General features: G+C 42.1%; 1 protein-coding gene across 1 annotated transcript in view; it reads left to right on the top strand.

Annotated features, from left to right (window-relative positions):
* Positions 1–20,992, top strand: part of LOC119158137 (protoheme IX farnesyltransferase, mitochondrial) — a 104,563-nt gene that overhangs the window by 61,283 nt on the left and 22,288 nt on the right. Inside the window, exon 5 of the mRNA XM_037409699.1 lies at positions 10,541–10,611. Coding sequence (XP_037265596.1) covers positions 10,541–10,611 — 71 coding nt within the window. The remainder of the gene's footprint in view (positions 1–10,540; positions 10,612–20,992) is intronic.

The following is a 20,992-nucleotide window of genomic DNA, read 5'->3' as shown; positions in this document are numbered from 1 at the left end:
AATAAAACCATTGTCATACAGATGAAGTTACAACATTGGACGCATCAAGTTGCCTTTGATATGTTTAAAGCTCTTCAGAATATTAGGACCTAGACTCCTTTTGGCACTGAGAGCGCATGGTGGAGTGAAGTGATGGCTGTTCTCTTGCCAGTGAAGTGTAAATGATTAAATCCCCCGCAGAGTTTTCTTGCTCTCTTTTCAGACATCTGAACAACAGGAAAAAGTTGTTTTTAAATTTTATTGTGAAGCGGATACTTGTAAACTCTGCTGTAGACCCGGTAGATTCCCTAAATGTGCCCCGTATGTAAAAAATGTGACTTGAAACTCTTCCTGATACCAACTCTTTAAATACTTTAAAGGAATAACTCTTGAGGAATGATTTTATTAGAAGGTTTGAGCTGCAGGTAAGTCCAGCCGGTCAGTTCTGCCACAGTTGGGCAGTGTTACCATGCTGGGTCTCTGAGGCATGTCAGTAAATGCTGATGCCACTTTACACCCTTGTTCACATTTAGGCTTTTTTATTTGCTATATTACAGTGTTCCCAGGTTTCGTTCATTGTGGGGTTTGGGTTTGGGTTGGGTTTTTTAAAATAGCTTGGCCAGAAGGAGCTGTAGATTTTTCTTTTGCCAAATACAGATGGACCAAAGCGAATGGTTTTTCACAGGTGCCAGTAACTCCAAGTAAGAGAGTTAATTTATTTCCAAAGCTAAAAGGTGTTTTGAATAAGGAATATATGTGTGTACGACTACATAAATAACCTTTCCATAGCCAAAAGCAGGCAAGCCTGCTGCTTTATGTATGGTGCTGCTTTTGTCTGTCTTGTAAGAAAAAAAGTATTGCTAACAGGACGTGTCAGCCATAAGCAGTTAAAGACAACACGTCTATGTGTGATAAAAGAGAACACTTCATGGATTAATATTCGGGTGCCTGGCAAGAACCACACTGCAGTGGATTAGTATTCTTATCATTTGAGTGACAAATTATAAAAAGCTGATTAAAATGACCTGGATCCCAGACTCATGGGTTGGAGCCAGGAGATGTGTGGAAGTGATTTAAATCTCACCTTTCCACTTCCTTACTCGAATCTCCTGGGCAAGAAGCGAGAAGCAGCGAGGCTGCTGTATTTTATAGCTCTCTGGTTGTCACAGGGGACTGGAAAGCAGATACTGGAAAGCTGATACTGATAGTCTGGAGGGCTGTCTGGCTACCAGCCCCTTTTACCACTGTCCTAGCTAAAGCCAGGAGCTCAGGGTCCTTCTGTGGGCACTAGAGAGAAATAAAGGCTTTACATCTCTGTTAGGCAAGCTCCTGCCTCTGTTGGCTCTCACTTGCCGTCTGGAGGAGATGCGTGTCTCCTGGTTGACTCTTGATCTCCTGCTTGACTTAAGCACTTGCACTGGGCAGCAGAAATACTTCCCCAAGAGTTCCTGAGTAACAACTTTATTCCACCGCAGGAATTTGTCTAAGCCATCTTCAGTATCGGATTTTATCTGCAGTATTGCTCAAAGCAGCTGCACTATGTCCAGAGGACCTGGCCTTGTGTATTTTAGGACATATCGTAACTTAAACCAGATACTGACCTTGTGCAATTCCTATCTTCAGCGAAGAGATTGTTATTTGAAGTTTTGTTTGTTTTTTAAATCATACATTGCGCTCATGGCATGCTGGCATCGTGACAAATATGATTTAATGCAAAGGAATCTGAGAAAATGGCTTTGCGAAGTGATTCAGCATGTATTTTAGTAGGCATAAAGGTGGTATTTTTCTTCAACTCTAATAATTGTTCCTAAAATATATAGAAATGAAGTAGTTCCTGAAAAGCAAAAAGTATATACCTCTGCATCTGACATCTAAGTATAACCCATCATTAAAAACTTGCAGAAATCCTGCATGGATAGGTAACAGGTTTGGGGTGGTCAGAGGCCAGTTGTTGACGTGTGGGTGGGTAGGTTCAGTTGTCACTGATTATACCAGGGCAACACAAGGCACAGAGAGGTGACTGCTGCTTCATTGCCTTATCTCCATGAGCCTGGAGAGGGAGAACAGTTTAACCCATAAATGGCAGAGATGCCGCTGTGTTGCTGCTTCTGCCTTGGGGTGTGTGATGCACCAGCTCAGCAGTGGGAGCCAAGTCACAGCCTCACCCTTTCCCTCTCCTACTTTCATATCCAGGGTGTCCAGATCAAAAAATTAAAAGTTCCAAGGGGAAATCTGTTGCATTTTTGGTCAGAGCAGTTTGTTCTCTGGGTGCAACTGGTTGGGCCAAAGCAAGGGAAGGACATGAGGTGTTTATCTAACTGGGGTTAGATGACCTGAAAAACATTTTTTAGCAATTTTCATTTTAAGATGAAAAGGAAGAGCACAATGGTGACAAAGTCCATGTCCAGAAGAAAAGGATGGGAAGGCATTCGGTGCAATACGTCCTGCACTTCGGAAATTCCTCCCTTTGGTTCAGGGAGCCCAAACACATTGATAGGCAAGTTCGCTGGTGGAAGTAGGGCTGGAGGAAGGCTTGGAGTAAGGAGCTTTGTTTGTGGTTGTATTAATTGTGCGCTAAATAAAAAGGACTTGTTGGTGGTAAATATTTAATATTATTAGAAGCCTTTGGCAGCTGGCCAGAAACCAGTGTTTCTTCCCATGAAAGCTGTTCTCCAAGGTGGATCACATCAGGTGAAAGCCTGTCTGCAGCATCCAGCTTGCGTTTCCCCTGAAGCTGTGGCTGACCTCCGTGACGCCTCAGGAATATGCTATTTAGGTGGCTCACAGTGTCAGCAGTTTTCAAGATTGCACAGCTTATAAAGGCCTGGTTTTATTTTTATTATTATTTGGGGGTTGTTACAGTATCTTCTTAGCAAAATGAGATTCTAGTGGGAAGAGCTGGGCTCATCGGTTGTCACCCAACCTGTTTCCTGTTTACTGAAACAGGAGATTCACGTCTTTTCTCCCATTTCAAGTCTCGCACATCAGATGCATTGAAAAAAATGAGATGAAATGAGTTTGGTTGGGGTTTTTTTTCATTTATTGGTACTAGCAAATTTGATGCAAAGATGAAGAAAAATGTTGTACATAGGGGTAAAGTAGATAATTTGGTGCAAATGCACCATTATTTCATTTGAAGTTATTCATACAATTGAAGACCGCATGTAGTCCTTAATTATCTTTTCCTGCTTCATTAATTCCTTGCTTACTGCAGCATGCTCAGACACATGCATGCATACCCATGGTCTTTCCCTCCACCCTCGCTGCTTTTACCCAGGTGAATGCCCCAAGCACATCCACACCCACGGTGGTTCACCCAGCTGGGCTTCAGCACTTCCAGGCGGCATGTTTCGGGATGCATCCGTCATCCTGCCCTCTGTCCCAGTCCCTCATCGTTGTGACGGGACCTGCGGATGGAGCAGCAGGGTGTTAGCACCGTGCTGCTTTGACACTCCTGAGTGTTAACAGGGTCCTGTGCTTTTCAGGCTCCTTGTAATGGTACTTCTGGTATCGCCAAAGGATATTGTTTGGCCAGTGCTGGTGGAGAGGCCGCTGAGCTGCAAGAGTTTAATGACCACTTGGTTTGTTGGTCAGACCCACTAGAAGGATTTGGATGAGCTGAAAACAAATACAGAGCAGTGTGCCAGCGGCTCTGGGCACTGCTGCCTGCTAAGTGCACTTAAATGCTAAGTGCAACGCAAAACCTTAAACAAAATCTCAGTGTTGGTGGCCGTGGGTGGCTCTGGGAATCCCTAGAAAGTCGCATGCTTGTAAAGTGGTCGAGAAAATAACGTGTCACCTCTTGAGCACTTAAAAGCAGAGCCCGCACGGCAGGTCGTGAGGGGACAAACCAGCGCTAATTGAGATCTGTGAGCCTTTGCATTCTCCATCCTGCAAATGTTTCTGAAGGGGCAGGTACCAACATTTTCTTTCAGTTACCTCCTGTTCTCTTTCCTGTACACAACAATGGGCTTCCAAACACTGGCTAATAAGAAGAATGTGTCTTTTGTGGAAGCTTTCTTAAAAAAATAATAAATTAAACTGTGACAGATGCTTTACCTAGCAGACCTTTCTTGGGTTCACTGGGACATGACAGTTTGGGGTTTAGCTGCCCTTCTCTATCTGTAAGTAACATTGTTCAGGCTTACATCAATCTCTTTTTTAATTAGAATCCTCTTTGAAATGGAAAATATTAAAGCAGATCTATAGCTAGACTGGGAACTGCAGAGCCAGAGGGTTTACAGATACTGCCTTAAAAAAAAAAAAAAAAAAAAAAAAAGCAATTTCTAATCCTTAAAGTATTTGCCTTGCTTTATTTTCATATCTTGAAGACAAACAGGTGCTGTGTGCCCTTTATGATTCTCAAATATACAATCTCCAAGCCAGCAATCTCTAAAGCCTTCCCTTGTTTGTACAATTAGGGTGGGATTTTCAGAATCACTCAGTGTTGGTCTGTCTCTGCTCTCATTGAAGTCGAACTGCTGTTGACTTCAGTGAGAATAGTGTTAGATCAGTACATGAGTGCTTTTGAAAATCCTCCCCTTAGCTTTTTTTTTTAGTCACATCTGTGTACAATTGAATAAAAAGACCTTTGTAATATACTTTAATTATTCTTTGTTGTTTTCATATAAAAGTGATTGAAAGGAAACCAGCAGAAAACCTATAATAATAATCTTGACTTTGATCTTATTTACCATAAATCATATGTTATGTTTTTCTTCTCCTTTTATGTAATTATATATTACTTTATCACGTTGTGAGATAAATCACTGAGAACACGAGAAATAGAAATAATTCAGTAATACAGAGGGAAAGAGCACTCACAAAGGATGGAGCTCAACTCTTCGTGGTCTTGATGGGTTTCCAGTGCTGCTTACAGCGGCTTTCCTTTGAACGCATGGGAAAATGAGGAGACCTCGCGTGAAGGGCTAGTGCTAAAACCTGATGAATTTGGAGGCCACATGGCCAGCTGTGAGGAATGGCTTTCTGGACATCACCTTCCCAGGCGTCCTCAGGTTGTGGTGCGAGTACCCAGACTCCGCTCTGCCACTGTGTTCCCCACCTGGTTTTGGTCCACCTGCTCCTCCCTGGCTCATGCACCGTTTTGGTTTCCAGCATGTGTTTTCCGGTATGTTTCTGGTTTAACTATTTACTCTTTGGCAATGCCAAAGAAACCCAAAGAGGATCAGACCTTACTGTAGAGCAGAGGAGATCAGAGAACCTCAGAAGCATCTGATTCAACAAGGCCAGTACTTGCAACACTTGCCCTGTACAGCCCAGTTTCACCCCTGGCTGTAGACATGCAGTGAAGTGCTCAAGTGGGGAGTCCAGTTGTGCTGGTCATTATTTGCATTGTATTAAAAGTGTTTGCTTGGGTCTGTAGCAAGAGATTTTTAGCTGAGGAGAGGCTTTGGCCACCACCTGCACCCACCCCTGTAACTCGTCTCCACCTGCCCAGTGCGGTGCAGGGCACAGAGGATTTTGGAGACCAGCAGCACTTCAGTGCAGGAGGTGGTGACTGGTCTTTGGCAACAGCCTCGTCTTTTCATTCGCTCATTAGTGCCACAGATTCACCTGAACTGCCCTTCACAGAGGCTGCGGAGAGAAATACCTCCATGCAGAGGACAATTCTGCTGCCAAAGAGCACGTGGAAGCCTGCTCAGCTGCAGGGGTGGCTTTGCAATGGGAAGCCCACCGAGCTGCCTTGAATTAAATCATCTTTTAATAGCAGGGTTCCGCTCCATCTTTAGACGCATGGGATTATCGGTTCTGATGTAAATATGTGTTTAGCATTAGAGTAAAATGTTATGTCAATACATGGAAGACCGGTTGCCTATTTCAGCCGCTGCTGTTTCCACCATGTGTCACAGATTAGAGCTGGCCCTGGACAGGGGCCAGGCTGGTGCTTGATATGCTCTAAATCCAGAGCGGTACATGAGAGATGTTTACTAGCCCAAGTGTGGGTGATCTGTTTGATAAACTAGATGACATATTGTTCCTCTTAATGCACTCTATTTATGTTTTCATGTGAACAGGAGTAAAGGTATTGAACTGTCGTAATTCAGGAGTTAAAATCTCTCCCGCAGGAATGACCACGGATGGCAAGTGCAGCACGTGCTCAGGGCTTTCCATCCGCTCCACTGGCTTAATTAACTGCAAATAGGCAGGCCGCTGGTTTTGAAAACTTAATAAGTGGTGTTGGTGTTTAACTGGTGATACGGAAAGAGCGAGAGGGCATCCTGGAAAGGCACGGGACACCCTCTCACTCTTTCCATATCATGTTCGTCCTAAAAGTGCCAGCACAGTGTAATGCCGTCTGCATCTGCAAGGTGATGCTAAGGGAGTCTTGGCTTAGTCCAAATCAAATTATTAGTCGATGTGTCCCCCAGGAGGTCTGAATGATTAGCTACCCTCTGCAGTCGCTCCTGGTTCCAGCAGGTAGCTTGAAGAAATTAAATGTTCTTTAACATTTCACTTCATGCTGGTTTCCACTTTGTTTTTAAGAAGCTGAAAGAAAAAGAGAAGAAAAAAAAAACCAAACCATGAGTGTAAACAGCTATAAGCATTAATGTGACAGCTAATCTAAGAATTGTTAGATGTTTAAGATATAATTACTGTATATTAACTAGACGAGATCTACACAAAGAGTCTGATGAGCCTGCCAGAGAAATAAACCACAAAGTACTAGCTGGCCTGATTTATTTTTTTCCATCATCATGTTTTAAATGTTCATGCATACTGATTAAAATTTCGGTTAGGGTTTTGAAAGCTTTTGCCAAGTTTTGTCGCTCAGGGATTTTTAGATGCTGTGGATTTAACCCTCTGTCTGTCCCTTTGATGGCTAGCTTCCCAGATACCTAGGGCAGATAATATTCTGCCTTGTCCAGCTGAACTGATGCATTCAGACTTCCTGAGGAAAAAGCCTCTTGAGTGCTTCTAAAATATTTATTTATCCAGGTTTCATCTTACTGAATTTACTCTTTGCTAAAACAGGCGGTACTGTGTTGGCCTGGCATGAGATAGTATGTTTGAGTTTACTCTTTCATTCCTTTGGAATGATATTTGAGATGCACATTTTTTTCATTTTTTCTAGAATATCAGGGGAAAATAATTTCAAGTGGAGAGAGAATTTTACTGAACATCTGGGAGCAAAATGGGAAAAGTTTGATAAATGGCATCTTGCTGACATGTAATAGCAACTAGCTCAGTGAAAGAATCTAGGGCATTGCAAATAAAAGGATTTTTCGTAACTGTAGTTCAATTGGATATGTAGTTTCGTGCGTACAGTTGACAGTAACAGATTATTCAGATTGTCAGATTTTAAAAAGCAAAAAAAATTCAGATTTAAGTCATACAGCAGTCTTAATTTCAGGAGCAGCCGTGTCTGTGTACGACAGACACAGACATTTTTTGACTACTTAACTCTGCAGGCTGATAATTTTCTTGTTCAAGTTTTGTATTCTGTTCAGGGGTTAACTACTATATTAAATGTATGGAAATATTTCATACATTCATTATGGTATTGTCAGGTTATACCAATTACTGCATAAGTTTAAATTCTTTCAGGTGTTCTGTCAAACTGTTCTTCATTTTAGTCATTTTGTGTTTGAGACACACTGAGTTTAAAACTTGCACCTTATTTTGATTTTATCCGTCACACATGGAATACCTTTATCCATAACCTTAAATACTCTGAAATGAGCCAGAATCTCCTCACATGGACAAGTTTAAATTGGAAGTAAGTTCAAAGCAGTCAGACTTTGCAAATATAAATAAATACTGTGTCTATTAAAAAAAAAAAAAAAAAGACAAAACTGAGCACGGCCCAGCACATTTTCAGGAGAGAAGACTTTAGCTCTATAGAATTTTTCCTTGCATTGCTCTAGCAGTCTGATGTCAAATGACATTTTTTCTTCATTTAGCATAATTGTCTCTGAAATGTAACAGTGAAACAAACCATTAGCAAAATGCTGAGCTGTCAGAAGCAATCACTGGGTTTGGATCCAAACGAGGTGCTTTCCCTTCTCCGGAGGTACTCGCGGTTTCCTATAGAGGTTCTTTGTGAAGCATCCAACGCGTCAAGGGTGACATTGTGGCCACGAAGATCTGACCTGGCCCTCTGACGGGAGCTGCCGGGGTCCGTGCAGGGGGCTTGGAGCTGCCGCACAGGAGGCACCTCTGCACCCTGCTTCTGAACCAGGGTCTCCACCAACTCCGGTTGTAGCTGGCCGTGACTGTTGCTGCTGCAGGTCAGGCGGAGCAAGCAGAGGAGGAGGGGTAGCCCCTTAGCTGCTACCTAACGGCGAACAGATGAGCTGCCTCGCACCGTGCCAGCACGCTCTGGCTAATCAAAAGACACGTCAACTAACTCCTTTTCGTCCTGAAGTCCCTTCCTCTTCTGTGTGAGTAACTCTTGGCTGAGCAGCCTGAGTTTGCTTCAGGAATATTGATAATAAAATTGGAGGGCTTTGAGAGTTGGTGGGAGTGGGAAGGGGGTCAGGCGCTCCGTCCAGTCGCCCCAGATAGAGACTTAGGGCGAGCAAACCCCCTGCAGGCTGCACCGCCCCAGCAAGTGAGACTTCTGGGGAATTGGATGTGAACTAATAATGAAAAGCTATGCTGATGTTTTTGATCTCCATGCTTTCATATTTCTTAACTTTTGAGCATTTAATCTGCAGTCTTCAATGAAGGATTCCTCCTCTGTGGAACAGTGGTAGTTTTTTTGGATCCGTTGTGGATGAACATTAAAATGCAGCACAGGCTTCAGCCGAGTTGACAACTGTGAATATCCATTGATTTGTGTTGGCCAGCCGCTGGAGAGGGACAAGGTGGTCACTTTTCCGGGGGGGTTCACAGCTGCTGGCTGGGAGGGGGAGAGTGCAGGTTTGGGTCCTGCAGCCAGAGCCCCCTTTGCTGGCTCTGCTGCTGCTTCCTTGACCTTCTACCCTCTCTACCCTCACCGCCTGCCTGAGTCTCATTCGTTCCCCAGTTTGGGTGGTGTCACAAGCATGATGAAACATGAAGATGGTGCCTGCTGCCAGATTTCTTGGCTTTAGAGCACACTGATAGCAAGTTTTGTTTAAGCGGGGTAATTTCAGCACGTGGGCTTGAGCACGTGCATGCACTCAACTCTCATTTGTACGCATGCAGGACTCGCTTATAACCTTATTCCTGGGAATGGTTAAATCCATCAGGAAGATGACTCAACCTGAGGTTAAAAACGTCACCACACGTGGAGAATATCACGGACCGTGTTAGGCAGGATGATCCATGGGTGATCCCTGCTATGCTTGCAAATACGTAGGAGCAACAGCAAAGGTTCCCACATTGTTATATAGTCATTACTTCAAGGTAATGGATGGGAAAGGTGGTTCCTGTAATCTCTGTGCACCTGTAAATGAAGTGTCTCCCCCGATGTGCACCGTGGGGCTCCGCTGGAGTCCCTGCTGCTCCCCGTGTCCCTGTCTGCCACATTCCCCTGGGAACGCAGTCCCATTCAGTAGCAAGACCAGGAATGTGGCACTGCCAAAATGAAGATGTGCGTTAATTTTGTCATTCGTTGTGGGAAAGGTTACATCAGTTTGCTGGAATAACATAGATTTTATCATGTAGTCGTTTATCATATGGTCACCTTAAACCTGTCTGCAGTTGGACTGTGCTGAGCTTACCGTCAGTCTGATTCTTCAAAATTGTGATCTGTTGTGGTACTTTTCCTACTTATTCACCATAATTGGGTTCCCCAAAGCTTCAGACATAATGTCAGTAGAAAATATTCTTTCTATAAATACATCCTCCTCTTTCTATAAGTAAATATATGCTTACTATTTGTATTATTATTTTGCACACGTAAAGCTAAATGGCTTTACGTAGCAAAGTGCATTCAGCTTTTCCAGTAGCATTCTTTGTAAAATGGATCACGCAAAAGCCTGCAGGAATTCCTGCCGTGAAGACAGTGCCGCCTGAATTTTCCCATAGGCGGTATTTAAAGTCAAATTGGGTTGTGACATTAAATAATACCATATGGTGTGTTCGTTCCCTGCCGCTAGAAGTAGATGCTCAGTGCAGTCTCAGTAGTGTTTTACAAGAGTTGATTGATTTTGGGGTGGGTTATAGGTTCTCAGAAGTTAGATGATCTTGAAAAAAATGTAGTGTTTGTCTTTTAGATACCAGAAGCACATCATTTGCAAGGGCTGTTTGTATTAGTATAAAACTGGGGGCAGAGCTCTGTGTGTGTGTGTGTGTATATAATTGTGTACGTATTAAAGCTGTGTCAAGCCTGTTGAGAACAGAACTTGGAACCAAACTCTACTTCAAATGATTAATTTTTGGGGACTTGTGCAAACTCTTTTTGTCCTCCGGGTGATTTTCTTTCTAAGGGGATGCCAAAAGTGTTAATGCAGACTATCAAAGCTCCGTAAAAGGTGTTTGCCATTTTCGTTGTATTTCTGAATCTTCAAAAATAGAGATTAAAGCACCTGCAGATGCAGACACTACATTCCACGCATGGCATGCTTTCCGGCATCCTTTCATTTTGATTCTTCCTTTTTTTTTTTCATTGCAGTTCTTTGAGGTTCCATTTGACTCAAATATGAACAGGACAAAAAACAGACCACTGGTGCGAGGACAGATCAGGTAAGGCTATGCACACCTGCTCCAGCTAATGAGAAATGAGTCTTCACGTTGCTTTTATCTATCTCCAAGCTTCCCTCTCTCTCTTCAGATGGTGAAAAATAGCAATTTCAGACAAAAGACTTAAGAAAAAAATGCACCCCTCTGTTCTTCAATATTTCTGCATGTTTATAACTTTTATGTGAGGAGTTTGGGTAATCAGCTGTCCTTTACTGAATTTCTCAAGACAGCAGAATTTGCACTCGTGTTGTGTACTTCTTCATGTGTGACGGCTGCATGCACAGCGTGGTAGCACGCAGTTATGCTCCACTGAACTTTTGCATTAGTTTGTAACAACAAATTTCAAAATTTCACATCTAAGAATAAGCACAAAAGCGTTCCTTGTTTTTAGTAGTCACATCTATTTGTTAGATCACAAACATTCATTGAAATCTCCTGGCGGAGGTATCTGCAACTAATTTTTTTTTGGTGGTTTTGTAAGGCACCATGTTGTCTTCGCCTTTTCTACATGTTTAGCATAAAGCTGGGGTGAAGATTCACAATGGTGGCATCTTGTGAAAATACAGTAAAAATTAATCATCATTTAGGTTATCATCACCCAAGTAAATCCCTCCCTCCCACCCCAAAAAAGCGCCTTTTTTTAGTGTAGGGATTCCCATAAAAAGAAATAAATCCTTCATTCATTCTGTTTTTCTGGATTATATATCAGTTCAGTTTCTCAAAGACTGCTTTCCAGCTAAAAAAACAAAGTGAAAAAGAACATCAACATAAACGTCTAACTTATTTGCAAACTAAAACTGAAGGCCCAATTCATAAATGATTCAACAAACAATTTTAGTATTGCATTTCCATGATTTGTGCCAAGGATTATTTATAACAAAATTATGTTTTCCCTTAGGCTTCTGCGAACAGTTGGTCCTATTTATTTCTGTGTTTTATCCATCACCTTTGGAGGACTGAAAAAAATGTGATGGATGAAATTACAAGAAAATTGAGACAAAATAGTAAAGTGAACCTTGGGGGTAAATTCACTCTCACTGTAAATAGTTAGAGTGCTTCAATAAACTTGTTCCGATTTGTTCTTGAAGATGGTGCTAATTACAGATTCCTGAGTTGAGTTAATTTTATTTAAAAACATATTTTAGGGACGACTGCAGTGAGGGCATCTGTTGTACATACCGTGTCAGCATCAGTTGTGCAGTTCAGGGGAGCTGCACTTCTGCTCCACTTGCATGTGGTCCTTTAGCCCTGGAAGAAGGAACACTTGTTAGGAAGGAAGGTGATGGGGGGATCTTTTTTTACTACTATTTTTATCATGGTCTACAAGCATGGCTTGCCGTGTTTCTGGAGTCAAAAATATAGCTCGGAAACTTCCTGTCAACTTTTGGTTCAGAGAAAGCCATTTGTTTTGTAAGTTTCCAGTGTCCTTAGACGAACTTCACTGTCATCTGAATGCACCACAGATTGGCAAAACCGTATTTAACGGATTTTCTTACTTCTCTCTTCATATTTGCTTTCACCACAAAATGCTAATGTTGGGGACTTCGTGTAATCACTCATCAATCTATCTACCTGACTGTCAACAGCTAATTTAAAGTTCTTTAAAATGTCACTTACCTTGAATAATGCCAGTCTCGTTCCCTGTAGACCATTGAACATGCAGACCTTGACTGGGGTTATTTCTTCTGCGGTGTGCCGGAGGAGAATAATCCAGTGCAAGTGATCTAACCTTGTTATATTTTGCCACATATTCCCTGGTGTTCCTTGAACTCTTTCCTTCCTGACTGATTAAATAAACCCCTTAAATGGCTATGCTAAAACTAGTCAAAAACAGACGAGACAGAGACGGATAAATTGCATATGAGAGACTGGTGTCTTGACTCTGGGAAGGAATCCAGAGAGCTTGGGATATGTGCAGAGTTCTTGAGCCAGGATTTGTTTGATGTCTGAGTATTGACATTTTCTTCTCTTTAGCTGCTTCGTATCGTGAAACGTTTGCTGCTTTTTTAATTCTGCTGTGTTATCATCTGGGATACACAGAGCAAATGAGGCATCATTTTACGATCCATCTTCATTTGCACTGTTTGTAAATAGATTGTGATTTCCCTTCTTTCCTTTCTTGCCTTCCTTTTTATTTATGTTGCATAGTCCTTGTTACAGAACTGGTCAGCATGGGTAGCAGTTTTTGTGTGGTCCAGTCCTGAGCTTGAGATCCCTTTTGAAGAGTGAGAAGGTTGTTAACTCTCCATCGTGCTGGCTCACCGCACCTTCTTGGAAAGGCTATCGGTGGTGGTTTGATGGGAACTCCTGCCAGCTGAGAAACTGCACTGGGACCACTGACATTTTTTATAGAGGTGGTGGCATCATGAAGACAATTCTTAGATGCTTTGAGCTGGGGCCAGAATCAAACTGGTAAGCCCCAGTGAGCGGTGCTTGGTGCTACTGAGTCATCCAGTCCCTGGTGTCTCTATTTTAGAAAAGCTAATGCATGGAGCTGGCTCATTAGGAAATGTTACGCTGTTGTAGAGAAATTATTCCCGTGTGTTTCACTTAGTGGCCTCCATTTGCAGCTTCAGCCCCACGTTTATTTAGGTTTAAGATCAGCTGTCAGTTCTAACTGACCTTGCTTCCAGCATTTCTCCCCATCCTTTCTGCCTGAAGCCTTCACTTTGAGAAGAGAACACAACCCCCCCTGTCCTGGCAACATTTATGCGTGTTCATTTCCCTCACATGTGTTGAGGTGGTTCCCAAGGCCCCACGTCTCAGCCTTTTCTACAAGCTGCCAAGGACTTGCAATTTCCTCTGGTATTGGTGAGGAACTTTCGGTAGCTTTCAAAGAAACACTCCGGGGCCGGGGCTGCCCTGTGGACGTCGTTGTGGCCCCTGAGGGCTGGCTGGGGACAGGGTGTTGTTATCTCACCAGTGACACTCCAGAAGTGTTTAAGTTAGGCAGCTTTGGCCTGACCATTGCTCCAGGCAGCACCCTGTCAGCCGGGAGCCAGTTGTGCAAAGATCTCTGGAAGGGTGAGATGTGGAGAAGCAGTTGTCCACCATCCTTTGTGAAGTCCTTTCCATATTGCATCACCTTTATGGCTGAAATAGTTATTTAGAGGCTTAGTGTCCCCCTGCTTTATATACTTCATGTCATTTGACCTGGACCAAACTACATAGGCAATGACACAGAAAGACTCTGAAGAGCTGGGGTCTGCTGTACGCAGGGACAAGAGCACATACACTTTATTTTCCAGCCCCAAACCCACCTCTGATGCCCCCAGGGAGTCTTCTGACACTGTTGCTAGATTCATGACAAACAGCACCTGATAGTTCATTGACTGCTTGCTTTACAATGTCCTATTTAATTTGTAAGGCTCTGAAAAAAATGCGCACTTTGAGCAATGAGATGTAACCATCCTTATTCTCTATTCAGAGAGTAATCAGAGACATCCTGTTGCAAAAATAACAAAGAGTAGACCCAAACGCAGCATGCCACTAAGCGCCATCCATCATTCCAGCCTGCCCACATGTCCTCCTCCCTCCTCTGACCCCTCAAGTCTTGTTTGGAAATACAAACAGCTTGAGATGTTCTTCATACTTTGGCTGCAGTGTTAAACTCATTGAGCTGCTTTGCATTTTGCATTATAACAACAGCTGATATTATTTTTCCTGCTATGAATTGTTTTTATGTCATCAACGAGGAAAAATTTCATGTGCTCACGCAGCCTTAGATTCGACTGAAATGGCAGCAGCTTTTCCTGGTTTCCTGTTGGGTGTGATTTATTCCCTTGCTTTTTAAGGTAATGGATTTAATTTTCCTGCGGATTAATTTAAATAAATCTCTAGTATTAGCTGCAGTAGCTGAGTGAGCTTAGCCTCCAGGATGACAAGTGTCCTGCTCCATTATATTGTACAAAGTGACAGCTTTGATTGCCCTTCTACACAGAACTGCACACACTCTTGTTAAAAAGCAGCTGGTTTTATGAACTTACAGTACTGCTGGATCTGCTGTGCTAAGCACTCATAAAAAACTTAATAGTTTTACAGGAATAGTTTTTCATCTTAAAAAAAATAAGTCATCAAACAGCATGATCTAAATAACTAATTCATGACCATGTAGACGCCTTTCGGTTCTGCTCCTGCAGTGTTTTGCAGCTTGCAACTGTTTTCTGTACCCAGCCCTTTGGTTTTGGTCTTAGCACTGGCTGCAGCGTCTGCCCGAGAGCGGGGCTGGGATTTCTCCCTCGCTTTACCTCCAGGTTTCATGTCACCCGGGCCACAATGTGTCATACTGGACGGGTCAGAGGATGGCTGGGGCTGCAGGGGACCTCAGGAGAGCTGTAGACCAATCTCCTGCTCACAGCGGGGTCAGGTCTAAGGTCAGACCTGGGTGCTCCTGGCTTTATTCAGTCAAAAACCTTCACTATAAGAATAATACGCTATGGCATTTAATTATATTCTCCTTATCAGATAGTTGCACTCTCAAGCTTGCTTTTCCTTGAGCATTCAAGAAGTTTAAGTCTATTAACATGGCAGAAGAAGGCACGACACATGTAATGCCTTGTATGCTTCAAAAGAAATAAATCGTCGTGTTGTGCGGTGAATATTTTTTCCTAGAATCCCATTAACCTCCTCATTTAGCAATGCACAAGGAGCTGTGTTCTGTATATGAGCTTCCTGCTTCTTATGGCCACAGCAGATGGTTATTGCAATTAACGGAGACAGTAAATGCTTCTCTACTTGTTGACATTTCTGGGTGGACTGTTGGCTTGGGTCAGTTCGAACTATAAGACAAACTCACGAAGAATCAGACCAAAAAGAGCTCCTAAGCTAGTAGTGTTTCTCACCGGGGGCTTATATTGCTTATATTTATGAATTGCAGTTGTAATTGCAAATAGATAATTTGGGCATTCATAAACTGATAGAAAATCGCAATACGTCAGACTTTCCCTATTTATTCAGAAACACATTGCGACTCAAGACCAATTCTGTGTAACGCTGAGTTTTCCACTCAGCTGCCTGTAGAGACCTGCTGTTACAACTGTAACAAAACCAGTCCACGCTGGAAAAAAATGTGTCTTCATTTAAAAAAAAAAAAATCCTCCTGTAATCACTGTTGATAACTCAGTATAATTAGCTTGATCCTTTGCTTGCTAACACTAATGCAAATCAGGAGTATTTGTACTGCTGTTAGTGGAGCTACACTGATGGAAGTGAGAGGAAATCCGTTGTCCTCGGCTTAGGCTGAAACCTGCGTTAAGCACGAGCCAGCCCTGGTTTAAGCCAGCGGTTTAAAACCTCCCCAAGGGTTTCAGGACAACTTCGGTTCCCATTTGAAGATCAGCCTCTGCTTAGCTGGCTGGTCTGCTCCCTTGGGTGGTCATTTCAGACAGGTTTCATTCTACTTAAGTTAAAACAAATAAAACAAAAACTGCATAAATCTACAGTTCTTCAAGAATAATCATTTTTAAGAGATCAGATGCTTGTTCCCTGCAGGGAAACATTCCAATATTTTGTTTAGAAAATACCTCATTTTAAAAGGACTGCCCTGAGATCTTTTTGAATGATAAAAATGTTTCTTTTTTCAGTGGGAGGCTTTCCTCTTGTTTAAACAGGGCACAATTCAAAGCAGACACCACCACGGCAGCCTTTTCAAGCGTTTTTTTTATCCTGCTTGTGTTCAGGCTTTATTATTTGCAAACAAGTAAATGCATTCCTTCCCCACCACCACCCTCCTGGCTTCCTTTTTTTTTTTTTTTTTCTCCACCCTGTGTTTTCCAGAAGCTGTCATTGACTGTATTTGGTAAACAAGAAATTAAAAAGGCAGCTTTATATTTTTGACATGTACAATTGCTTGTAAAAATGTAGTTCTTGCCTTTTGAACAGCAGAGTATTTTTTTTTTTTCCCCAGCATGGCCATGTCACAGAGGGGTGGGGGGGGAAGAAACCTTGAGGCTAAAACATAGTTTAATGAGAATAAAACCCACATCAAAGGATGGACTAATGGAATGATATAATGCTTACTGTGTCACTTTCCCAAAGGGGATATGGATGACAGTACTTATATTTCAATTATCTATTCACTGCCTGCATAGGATGTTGATTAAATGGTTCTAAGGTATTAGAGTCCTTTTGTAGAATGCACGGAAAAATGGTGATACTGCACATTATCCTCAGATCAAAATGTGTATTAGCAGGAAATTATATAGCTCTAACTACGTATATATTTTGTTTCTTAGGGCAATAAAGAGGGTTGTTTCAATAACGCTTAACATTACATTGAAATTTGTTTCAGTTGAAACAAAAGAAATTGCTAGCTCTCCGGCTAGCACCTTCAGCTCACTCCTTCCCGGACCTAATCCTGCCGCAGCTCAACGGAGACATTCCTTTGCAGGCAGCTCTGATTGGTAAATATAAATCCTGCGGAAACACTTGACCCCTCACGCCTTGCTGCTTTTCAGTTCAGCCAAGGGGCCTTGGCTGCCAAATTATTTATCTGAATCTTTAATTGCGTGTGGGACAGTTGATAAATCGGAGTACATTGTACATCGCCCCACGTTAGGAAACATCCCAGATGCTCATGTATAAACCAGGAGTCACGGTGCATTTGGCTAAATAGCTGCTCCATCTGCTTGTGGGGAGCGCTGCGGAGAAGTGATACGGGCTCCTAATGGAGTTGTCTTATCCTGTCATGTCAGCTCCTCACCAGGGGGTAGAGCCCCGTGAGCTGGAGGGAACCAAGCTATTGTACACTAATCCTTCCATCTTTGTATCCGATATGAACGGGCCTCTTGGCCATCAGTTGTAACCGTTGACTCCTTTTTAACTGACTAGTCATGAGTCATTTTCTTCAAAGGTGATGTTAAAGCGAGTTTTCCCCCTTACACTGCACAAATAAGCAAAATTAAAGCTCGAGATCCTTTCCCGTCTTAGCGCAGTGTTCTCCTGATGGCTCTTCTTCCTGTGTCTGTCAAACATTTCAGGTTCATGTTTGTACATTTTGGCTTAATGCAGTCAAAAACCCAACACTTTGTTCCCTGTATTAGTATTGAACCTTATCTGGTTTAACCACAAGAGCATCATTATTTAACGTGTGCCAAGTGTTGTAGGAAATGTCACCGCTCAACAAGTCCATTACGGAGCTGCCTCTGATTAGAAGCTGCTATACCCTGAGATCTGTTTACAGTAAGTCACGTTAGAAGTGCATTTCTTTCTGTGAAGGACAGAGTTTATCATGTCTTATACAAGTTATAACTTACATGTTATCAACTTCACAAGTCAGATATAAAAGAGGTTTTTCTTACATTTTAATTAGCTGTGCTAACACAGATGCTTGCTCTCTAGTCTTTATGACTAGAAAAGCTGCATTCCTGAGGTTGAGATATGTGGAGAACCTCTTTGATATGTTTTATTTAATTTTTTTTTCTAGGGCTGTAGAATCACAAGGAATATTATATTATAAATCAAGCTGTAAAGCGTGGGCCACAGTGACTGATTCTGCTGCCTGTGTGTGACAATAGTTATGGTGTATTCATGCACTTTGATGGTATACAAAGAGGGGTTTTGCTTTTTTTCCACCGAATATTTTTAAACTATAGCTCCAGATGCTAACTGTGGATAAACTACCAAAATAATACTGCAGAAATCCCAAATTACAACCATCCTCATCCTCTTCACGTCTCAGGTGAAACTTAAGAGCATGCTATAGAGTCTTAAGATGATATGAATATCAGATGCGTGCTTGCAGTGTTGCAGAGGAATCTGCAGATAGGCAGGAAGGGTCTGACTTAAATTGCAATTTGACAGGCTCATCTGCTTGATTACTCTTCCACTTAATGGTGTCTACAGCCTGATGCTCCTTCTACTGCAGACCATTGCTTCTTGTCCAGCTGTCTGTGGCTGTGGGGGATAACTTATTTCTTTCATTTTTGTGGCTCCTGGGAATGTATTTGGAGTCAGTGATCCTATACCAAGAATGGCTGGACTATCTTTTCTCTCTTTTATAATTTTTTTTTTTTTAAGAACTGGTTGATAAATACTTTAGAACTTAGTTTTCTCCATCTTAATGAGGTGGAGAACTGGCCTGAGACTTCTTTAACTGCTGCTTACTAGACGTTGGCTGAGTGCTCTGCAGAAGCACATGCTAGATTTAATCATAATCACTACAGCACAGGAAAATGTTTCTGGAGAGACCGTATTATCCATCCTGTTTGTCAGCTGGTCTCTGGTTCTTAAACAAAAAGAGAACTGAGATTTTGAAATAAAATTAATGGATCACTTAACTGCCATGTTATAAGGTTAGGTTTGTTAGGTTAAAGAGGAGGATTTAGTTTAAATATTACGGGGACATTTTTCAAATTTACTGTAGGTTTGTCTTGTTAGCACTTTAAAAAAATATTTACATTTTCTCAACTGCAGGGAAGCTGTGAATATTATTATTCACCCTTTCACTCCTACCCAACAAAGCCATGGAACAAGGAGTGTGCTGACGCTCCGCAGGGTTGCTGAGGGTTGTTATGATTAGCATTCTGGTGTGTATAGCAAGTGTAATAAGAGCATAAACATTTTACAAGTGTAGGTCCTTTTCATTTTCAATTTTTTACTTCAAGTGAAGTGACGAGGCCCAATTGGAGCCGCAGTGTAATAACAAAGGGCAGCATAAAAAGTTTTATTTCCATCTGAACATGGTATTTGTGAACAGTAAGTCGCCCCAGGGTTTCCTGAGCTATCTCATCCTAAACCTGTGGGTGTTTTGGTCTCAGTCCCCTGGGCAGACTCCTGGACCCATGAACAGTGAATGACCGGCTCCTGGCATCGTTTGCGTGGCGTTAGACTGATAAAAATGAGAGCAGGGTATGTGCAGGAGAAAGCGCCGTGCTGAGGGTGTGCAGAGTTCTCTGTTTTTCAGTTGAGTTGAAATTCCTCTTACCTCAGCTTAGCATACACAGTGCGTCTTTGTGGAAACTTTCAGCAAAATCGATCAAGCCAATTTTGATTTACGCAAGCATAAATAAGAGAGATGTGTCCCTTTCAAGATGAAATGATTCTTTTAAATTAGCCGTGTTTGTTTATGATAGTTTTAAAGTCCCTCGCTCTGGCAGAGGAGACAGAACATCTGCAGCTCAGATTCTTGAGGAGCGAGGGGAATTAATTGCCTCCAATTTGGTTAAAACACAGCGTTGATTATGCTTTTATACAATAGCAATACACAATCATGACAGGGTAGCTTGGGCTCCGTGCATGGGTTGTTTCTTCATTGGGAGAGAAATGAATTGACACAGATATGGGATATTTTATCCTAGTCTGTATTTATTTACACTGAGTACCCTTCTGAACAAGTATATTAGATAGCAAAGCTTGGCAGTTTTGTGCCAGAACTCAAGAAGGCAACTCCATGGCGAGACCTATATGTGTTTATCCAGCGCTGAGCTTCTCGTATGCTGAGTTCTTACCGTATGACATTCCTTGGGAGATTGAGACACCGCTCATTGAATCCTTCACCGTTTCCCTGCTGATGGCCCAGATGTCATTCAAAACCACATCCAGGTGGGCGCTGATGGATCTGGCTGAGCCCTGTGGACAAAGGAAAGATATTAAAGGTAATTCCTTTTGCAGAGATTTGCATTTTAAAGAGGTTTATTTGAGATTTAGGTCGGTAAACTCTTGTCTGGAGACACAATGCTGTGGTGTTGAACTCCTGATTTAAGTGTGCTTAATGCTACCCATTAACCCAGCTCGTTAGGCTTGTGGGAGCACCTACAAGTTTCATACCTCCTCTTAACACAGAGTTCCTCCTCAGCTCAGACTTCGTGTTACGAGTTGGTTTTAGAACTTTTCCTCTGTTTTCTACACTATTTTTTTACATTTGGGGAAAAGTACTGTCCAATCTGAGACTGTCAACATCTTTGTCGTAGTTATTACCAGAAACCAATTCACAAAAAAGGCAGTTATAAAAACATAACCAGGCAGAATTGCAACCAGTGTGTTCTGGCAGTCTTAAAGATTGTGGTAGTGTTATACCCAGTTAAAGGGGATTCAATATAAAATTAAATAAGTGTAGTGCACGTAGAGCCTGATGTGCCACAGCAACACATTTTGGGGGATGAGACACCAGACACAGAATATAGATACTGCTTCTTAACCTGTGAAGACAAAGCTAAATAATTCATTAAAGGAAAAAAAAAAAAAAAACCAAAAACCAACTTGACAAAGCTCCCCATTTGTTTGCACCTCCTAAATGACATCTAAGACGTCTTGTCAGTCTTCAGTGGTAAATGATAGACAAGCATGTATTCTGATATTTGGAGTTGATTGGGAAAAATTGAATTCCCAATTAAAAGTGTAATTTAGTTTCAAAATACATCATCCTTCATCCCTTGTTGTGAGTCAT

This window comes from Falco rusticolus, chromosome 1 (assembly GCF_015220075.1).
Source record: "Falco rusticolus isolate bFalRus1 chromosome 1, bFalRus1.pri, whole genome shotgun sequence".
NCBI classification, from domain to species: Eukaryota; Metazoa; Chordata; class Aves; order Falconiformes; family Falconidae; genus Falco; species Falco rusticolus.
This window is presented reverse-complemented; position numbering and strand designations above follow the sequence as displayed.